The sequence below is a fragment of the Anopheles funestus genome, chromosome 2RL (genome assembly GCF_943734845.2).
Source record: "Anopheles funestus chromosome 2RL, idAnoFuneDA-416_04, whole genome shotgun sequence".
Taxonomy (NCBI): domain Eukaryota; kingdom Metazoa; phylum Arthropoda; class Insecta; order Diptera; family Culicidae; genus Anopheles; species Anopheles funestus.
The window spans coordinates 28729413-28738550 of record NC_064598.1 but is presented as its reverse complement, the minus strand read 5'-3'; the positions used below and the strand labels follow the sequence as shown (position 1 = coordinate 28738550).

The following is a 9138-nucleotide window of genomic DNA, read 5'->3' as shown; positions in this document are numbered from 1 at the left end:
ACCTTTATCGCTTCGTGTTTTCGGCATGCTAAAATATGAATATGGTTTAATAATCGAACAATATTATACGTTTGTAAACCAAAGCTTATTTGACTTATCACTGCCGTTACGCTGGAAGCTCATGCGCCGCACGCTCGACGTTCGACTAGGGATCGGTGAGGTTTCGCCGAACTGGATACCGCCGTCTACTTTGCTATTGTTCAGACACAATTGCAACTGCTAGCTGATTTCAGGAACACGTCACCAGAGTCTGATTGTCTGAAATTCTTCACAAATCCTGAACACACGCGCACAGTCGAACAAGTTCGAACACGATTGAACACAATCCGGAAAGTCTTTGTACCCTGCTTCGACAGGCAATACAATGCTTACGGCAATACGTTCTTTACTGGAAACACACGCGCACACTTATACACGATCGAAACCATCGACGCGCACGATTCCAAAGAGTTACTTTGTGTCCTATTCCGATTCTCCGCCTATACTCACACTCATTCCAACCTTTTGTCTGCTATTCAACTTAGCAATTACAATACTAGGAACAAATGCTACGGAAAACATGTAGCGGCTACAAAGGCTTTATTCCAAGGGAATATAAAGTAACTCGACTGTTTGAGCGTACCTACACTCTACCGATTTCTGAGAAAGGATCACCTAACCCAACTTCTGTGTAACGTATGACACGTACACACTCTTATACGTTAACGCGTGTCCACAATCGGACCACCGACGTGAACTGTTTCTGGAGACAACGTTCTCCCGTGTGCCGCACTAAAGGATCGCAACGCAACTCTTTAGCTTCTATGCATACACACACGCGTACACGCACCGATTCGCTAATTGTGCTATGGAATACATCGAATTTCTCATGCACCCACGTGTTTACGGCTTGCGCACACTAATGCATTAACGCACGTCCACGATCGGACTACCGACGCGGACAGTTCCTGGGAACGCTTACTTAGCACGCCACACACACACGCACACTACCACCGATTCCCTGAGTGGGATATAAATTCACCGAATTTCGAATGCACGCGCGTGCTGGTATTCCTCTAGGATTCTGTCTAGCTACTCCACTAGACAATATTCCCGTACACACGCACAATTATCTTTATGCCCGCATACAAGAACAGCTCTCTATTTCTGCGACCTCTACCACGTGTTTTACTGCATACAGTAATAAACGCACTCGCAGACTTTTGTGAACCTTTTCGCGACGTTTACCGTGCTACCATCAGGTTTGCACTCGCAATATTGTTCACTAAAGGTTTGAAACACTTTTCGCGAATCTGCGTAATCCACGATTACCTTCGACGAATTGTTCCGGAACACTCGCGGCCCTTATGCCCATCAGACACTTTCCTGGAATCTGTATAGTCCCCGACTAGAATTCGCAAGATTGTCTATGCTAACACTTTGCACGCAAGTAATGCTCTCACAAATACGCGCCACGATACATTAAAAATTTGTTACGGCACAGCCGTTATCTTGTCTTTATTTCCTCGTTTGAAACTCTGAACAATTTTCACAATTTTAATGTAGTTCGTGGTCCTACTACGCAAGAAAGAGAGCGTTGTCCCTTCCGGCTCGCTTTATATATCCCTTTTTCTGGTCTGTCAGGTTGGCAGCCCGTGGCCTACGCGGAACCCTTCAACAGTCCTGTTTGTGTCCTGCCATCACGCAATTTAAGCACGGTTCCAACAGTTGGATTTTGCGAGCTTTTGTATTCCAAATTACTTATCGCTTCTTTTTAACGTCCCTATTTAGAAACAACTGAGATAGAAATGATTAATTTAATTTATGCTATTTAATTAACTGTAATTTTACTATTTTTAAGTATTTCATTTTTAAAAGTTACTATTAACGGCGGGCAGCGTGACCAATATAATTTTTCTTATTTCAATAATCTGTGAAAAACTTTTTTTAAATGATTTTTGACAAATTTTAAATATCCTACCCTCCTAAAAGGGACGGCCCGGTGATGTATATGATGAATGGCTGTGGTTCCACGCGACAGTACCGGGTATCAAATCCCATCCAGACCGCAGAGCATGTACTGACTATTCGGCTAAGTGATAAAAAGACTATCATTTTTTTATTTACTTCTTATAAACAAAATCCTCCAATTATGGTTTAATTCTTTTTATTCCTCAATTATTGTCCATCCTTGCTGTAAGTATGATTGGCAGCCAAATCATGCTAATCTTCATTACAAACGTTAACACAATCCGTTTGTTAAGATTGTTCCATTTTATGTAGCATTTTATTACTTGATTATTGGCTGCAAAGTATTCCTTCTGTTGATAATGTTATTAAACACGCTATTAGTGGCACGCGACGAACACCATGTAATAAAAAATGGAAGCATTCCTTCGCGCATAGGCACACAACACACCGCTAGGCGTATGCGTGTATTACATACAAGCGCTGCCATGTATAACGTCACACGTAGCCTTCAAACTGTCCGCAGATGCTACTCCATGCCATTACAGTAAATCGTATCGCAAATTCAGACTTGACGGCATTTGGTCAAAAATCACGGCCACACACACATACACACACTCTCAAATGCTTCAATTACACATGCGACAATTAATTATGCAACGATCGCGTTAGTTGGCTGCACGACATACGAAACCTTCGTCCTTCGACCGTTGTTGCGTCCTCCTCATCAGCCGTTTTTGGATCAACGCCCAACGCCGGTGTGCTGTGACTTACTGACGGCAAAACATGAAGCTGACATGTACGACGACAAATCAAAACGGCACTATGTTTGCAGAAGAAGCTAATTTCAGCACCGCTCCTATGTGCCAGCCAGTTCCTCAAGGGCCATAATTTCCCATTTGGTAAGGGATTTGTTTGTGTCCTCAGCACACGTACCACATGTGTTCAGTTTTCCATGCTGTAGGCCTAATTCCCATCCATCAGTCAAGTAGGAGCGACGACTCACGTAAGGTTGAAGTGACTTGGGCTACTTCAAGCCAACTACAGACGGGGATGGAATGGAGTCTTCGTCAGTAGAAACTGTTGTACATATAAAAAATACCCTCGGTCACCTCTCCCACTCCCTTCATACTCCCTCACCAGAGCCGTAGAAGCAGAACTCTGAATAGACGAGGTTCCTTTCCTTCCGGTCATCTAAGCAATTTGTCATTTTCCCTGATATACTGCCTACTTTCCGATTCATTCGGTTCGGTTTTGCCCACCTCCGTCGCCCACTGGGGGCCTCTGTTTTTATTGTTTCGCATTGCACGGTGTCCCGGTCGAGTGTCCTTTCCAATGTGCCGACCATTCGAACACCCGCCGTCCGCCGTTCGCCTATTCAGAGTGTCGCAATAAAACTTTCTTCCAGCCTGACCGTCAAGACACGACGACGACGACGTTACAACCGTTCGGTTCATCGTGCGTTACCACTTCTTTGGTCGAGTGGATAAAAGGGATTTACACACACACAGACACAGCATAGTGAGAGGAAAACGGTACAGAAATCAAGAGTGAGCAGCCCCACACCTACAAGGACGAGCTGGCGGGACAGACGCGGGCACAGTTACTTTGGGGTGAAAGTTTTTCCTTCAATTCAATTATGCGGAATTGGCTCATCAATCATCATAAAATCTTCGGAATGTTTAACACTCTGTTTTTTTCTTCTTCTTTTGCTATCCACTTGGTGCACTTGGCCTCAAGCTCGTTTCTGATCAAGCTGTCCCACGCGTCGGGCACGGACGGGAAAAGAAAGCCTTTTTGGCGTGGGATCGTACAGCTCCATTGGAAATTGAGCAGGGAACCAGTGTGTCAAGACAAGAGCAGCGGACGGAAGATATTGTGACTAAGGGGAATGTGTCATAAATAAATCATACCGCCTCTTCAGCACGGTTGTTTTCTCGATAGTTGCTTCCGCTTCCGAGTGGGTAAGGTAGTCGAAGGGACAGAACACAGAAGCCAATACCATCGGCGTGTACCCGTGGTATAAGGACAGATTGCTTTTCCACAGGCCGATGAGTCGGAAGCTAGGCTAAGCATGATCCATCGCTCCAGCGATGGACCCGATTGGGGGGGGGGGGGGGGGGGGGGGTAATGGGTGGATGCCTGGATGCTTTAACACCTCTCCTGTGTGTCAGCTGAATCTTTGTGGACGGCATGCACTCAATGTAAATGCTTAATTGAGGCTCATTGTTATGGCACGGTGGGTCAGAACGAAGTAAGTAACAGACAATTTCTTTAATTTAGTTTTTGCCAACGCAAGTCCATAAACTGTACGATGTTTTGCGTAACTTATGAAAGAGAATCATAAAATACTAATCAAAGCTAAGACCAGGTCAATCGTGATTACGTGAAAAGAATTGTACCCTTATATACATTTATAAGTGCTGAGGTAGGTGATGGATATTTATCATATTGAACTGGATCTATTTTTTGGAACTTGATCTTATTTTTGGGTATTACAATTAGGTATTACAATTATTTTTCCTACAAGATATATTCATCTATTTTTGTAAGCAGACATTTACTTAAGGTTAGTGTAATGGGTGCGTAGAGCTTTGGGAGCTCAGAATAAATAATTTCTAGCAGATCCCACCATTTACTTAGCCTCCTGTTATATCCACTAAATGTATGTTGAATTCCTGCACGTGATAAATAGCCCTTTTTTGTCTCTGAAGAACAGCCAGATCGTAACAAGACTTTTTTTTCACGTAGCTGGAGAATCAGTGCTCGCTACGGCCGGATGCTCTGGATGGGATTTTATACCCCTCCTATCGTGTGGAACAGACGCCCCTAAAATAAAACTTGCCCTTTTTGAAAACATGGCAAAATGGATCATCAAAACGAGTTAGAATCTTTAAACAAGAGAAATTTGGAACAGAGTTATCCAGAAAATTGTTAACAAATCTTTTAAAGTGTATTTATAAGGCTATATTTATAATTTGCTTACAAGAATACTTTGATATTTTAAGCAAACTATATGAAATTTGTTTGCAATGATACTGTAATTTATTAATTTGACTATCATTACGTTTTAAATGTTCATTGTAACCTGTGTTACCATGTGATATTTTCCTCCCTTTTTTACTCGCAGTTGTAAGCAAATATATAAGTTTATTTCTGTTTCATTTAATAAAAATATTTTATAAAAATTTCTTCAACTACAATAAGGTAGCATATTTTAAAGTAAAAACAGGTAACTATTGTATACTTTGAACTTTCGCACAATTTAGTTTTTAAATTCCTATCACTTCACTTAAAACACATAAATATAGCAATACGTACCCAACACAAACACTTAGTCCCATAGTGCTGATTACGATGTCTCCGTAGGGAAGCGTGTTTTCCTAATGCCCGTCACTTTTTACAAAGACCGTCCGACGTGGAGTAATGGCTTAAGTTCGCAACGCGCTTTCAAACGATGCGTTGACATGGTTCCGGACACCATCGAAACTTTTCCCCCCGGGAAAAGCGAACTTCTGCGGATCGTTCTGACTGGCTGCGTAAAGGGAGAACACATTCAACCATATGGTGAATGCGGAACCGGTGGGGCGGATGCAGACCGGTGACCGTGTACTTGGATTTCAATTATTTATGAAAGAAATTATCCTTATTTATTATCCTTTCCGAGTGAAATCGGCCACGTTTTTTGGTCGGTGCCTTTTCGGATGGATGATGTAATAAATTTACAAAACCATAATGATTGTCTCCCGCCTGGTGTCGTTACTACCCTTTCCTTCGCTTATTTCTAACCATTTCTATCGGGTGCTTTTTCCAATGCTACTACAGGAAATAATACAATCATATTGGTTTTGCGTTACTGCTGGGTGGTGTTTTTCGGTGTGGTGATAAATTTATTTTCATTAAACATTGTACTCTGTACATGGTTTTTCGTTGTGTACACTTTCAATGACCCGAAGCCACGAGACCATTCCCTACCGACGGTTGACGGGTTTTGTGACAACAATTTGTTGCTGAGCGTGAAATCGAACCGACAGGATGGTGGATAATTTCCGGCAGTGCAAATCAAACTGGATGGAATCGGTTACCAATGGACGCAAGGAAGCATAACTTGTTCGCTCGCCCGAAAGAAAAGCACCTTTCTACATTTCTTTCGTGGTTTTAAAAACTTTAAACTTGTACAAGGATGCGGTTGTGGGGAGGAAATAACAAACCAAAAGCTAATGACCAACTACCAGCTACCGACGCTTACCATTTTTCACTTTATGGCCCTTTATGGCTATGGGATTTAGGAGGGAAGAATAACGATTGCGAAAGAGTTGCGATTGATTTATTATTTCTATGAAACGAACAATTCGACGAACGGTGCGCAAGAAGAGCGTTTCGTTCTGCGCTGGTATACAGTTAAAGATTATTTCTTTTGTAGCTGTAAGAAATGCTGTAACTGGCGAAGAAAGGAATGGTACTAATATATTTTCTTCAATTACGTTGGAATGGCAATAGTGTCACCGGTTGTGAAATATGTCCGCTTTGGTTTTCATGCTCGAATGTTCGGGTTTTTTCATATGAGAAATATTTTAACTTATATAAAATTTTCCACCCTTTGGTGACAGTTTGCACTAAAAGTTATTTAATACTCATGAAACTATGGATTTCCGTCTTTTTTTTGCATAAAATTAATAATAAATAATACCGTACGTCTACTCGATTAAGTAAACTAGATTAACGTTGATTGATGATTAAACTACAAAAAAAAAAACTTTAAAGCACTTCGGCAATCCTTACCGAGATGTTCATCATGGGCACATGTGTTAATGTATTGGAGCAAGCATCTAAAAGTGTCTTATCTGCTGCATTGAATTGATTTTTTTCCTCGACTTTAATGCTATCTGTCCGTCGTTCTTACGATGTAATCAATTATTCAAACCCTTGGATTATTTATCATAACTTTACAACATCCAGCCCCAATCCCCAAAACCATGCCAACCCGGGCGTCCTTCCCATAAACGCTGGGTGTCGGATGTGTTTGAATCCTTGTAGCGAACGGCCATAGTGCGCTTACACACCACTTTATGATTGATGGTTTTTAGCAGGGTAATTAACGGCACCAGGGGACGGAAAAAGTTCGTTTGACTGCTGATTAAAGAGCAGCCAGTCGGAACGCTTTTTCTGGTTTCTGGTGGCATGATGACGATGATGATGGTGGTGGAAATGCCACAATTTCCCTTTACATTGTTCGCCAAGCTTTCGGGAAAACTTCTCCACCTTCCTCATCCTCAGAAAAAAGGGATCGAATTCGCTAGCTTTCAATTATGGTTTTTGGGGATATCCCGGCGGGGAAAGAAGAAGGTTTCCAAGTGGTGCGTCTACTACTGATGAAACGATAATCGTCAATGATGATAAGGTGTCGGGTGTGTTTTTATTTGGAAATTTCTCAATAGGCTTATTCTTCACTTGAAGTGTGGTTGTCGGTGCAAAAGTTAGTTCCATTAATAATTTTGACCAATCGCGGAACTAAATCGGCTGTACGATAAATGAGGCATACACTCTACAGGTTGAAACGAATTTCAATTAAAATGGAAACTTTTCACACCCTCTTGGGTGGAACAATAAATCAGCTTAAATTTGGGAAGCGGTTTATTTAATTGTTTTTCACTTCCTTTTGTGTAAATAGAAATGGAAAGAAAAATCATGTTGAGAATACAATATTTGTTCTGTTACACATTTGCAAAATGGATTTATTGGGGATAAAGTTTGTTTAAGGACAAACGCAAAACATACATTGCTTTAGCCGTGAATGAAGTATCGGTTTGGATCATCTTCAAAAAGAAAAACCTCCCATTTAGCTGGTGGCAGCGAACAGCTCGAAATCAATCGAGTACCCGAACAACATGATCGGTGTTGCGTCCGGTGTCGGATAATGGGTCGCCTTCAGTTCCAACTTGTATTTGCCGTTCGGAATCAACTTCAGCAGTGGGCTTTCCGAATCGAGTGTAAAATCGTTCAACAAATACCGTCCCTGGGAAGTGCAAAACATGCAAAAGAGGAGGAAAATAAGCTGACTAGAACTCTCCGAACCTATCAGTGCTATCGAGCGTCATGCTTACCGGATTGTAAGGACACATGAGGGAGAAATTGATGAACTTGGTTGATTCCTTCGCAATTGTGCGTACGATCGGATTTTCCGACATTACCGGATCAACCTTACAGGTGTCGAGATCGATGTTCACCATCGTGTGGTACTCGCCCTTTATCAAATGCTGGAGATGTGGAGTTATCTACAAGAAGGAGAACAGAAAAAAACAACTTATTACTCCAATATCCGATCGGACCATCTTTGCTTAAATAAGCCAACCACTCACGATGACGCTGCCCTCCACTTTCTTCGTCATCTCGACGTCGGCACCGAACGCGTACTTGTCGTTCTGGCTTTTGATGAATATGTTACCATGCATGTAGTCCTTGTTCAGCTCGTACTTGAGATTCTCAAATCTCACCACAGCGACCGACTAGAGGTTGGAAGAATAAATGCAAAACATTGCTTATCCACAGCGCGCAACGATAAAATGAAAATCCTCTAAACCTACCGAATCGATCAGCTGCACCAACAGCACTAGCAAAGCACACTGTTTAAACATTTCCAGGCCTAGGTTAGGTATCCGATACCTGCAACGCAAACGACAAACAATCACACTGCAACGGTGCTGCTGAACGGTGAATTTATAGCTGTCACTGTTATGATTAGTGGATGCTGATAAGGTTACATCGGGCTACCGAGTGTAAGTGTAATTTAAATGCCTAAAATTATTATTTTTTCAGAACGGACTGATAATAGGGGAGCAAATTTTTGGAAGGTAATTAAAGATAAATAGAGTTGAAATGCGCATTTAATTGTTGGCTTTGGAAGATTTGCTTTGAAATGCATTAAAAGTAATGATTCGTTCTTAATCAACAGAGAAAATTAATTGATAGTAATGAAATATTTTGGTCAATTAAAACTATAAATTGTGCGTGGTTTTGTAATACTTTTTTTACATTAATAATATTAAACCTATTCAAAGTAATACTGCCTGTTGTTATTAGATGTTTTTCTCCGAAATGTTTTGCTTTTTCCAAACCATTGGTGCGTTTAATACGCACCCAACTTTCAATGGTAATAACCAGAAAATTGGTTATTTATTTCATCGTATTGAT

At 41.4% G+C, this 9138-nt stretch overlaps 1 protein-coding gene across 1 annotated transcript; it reads right to left on the bottom strand.

Moving 5' to 3' along the window:
* Positions 1–6799: 6799 nt before the first annotated feature.
* Positions 6800–9138, bottom strand: LOC125766564 (uncharacterized). Its single transcript, XM_049432631.1, has 4 exons — positions 8532–9138; positions 8307–8453; positions 8052–8222; positions 6800–7963 (listed from the first exon to the last, which is right to left on the bottom strand). The coding sequence occupies exons 1-4, from the start codon at positions 8580–8582 to the stop codon at positions 7787–7789; spliced, it is 546 nt and encodes a 181-aa protein (XP_049288588.1). The 5' UTR covers positions 8583–9138; the 3' UTR covers positions 6800–7786.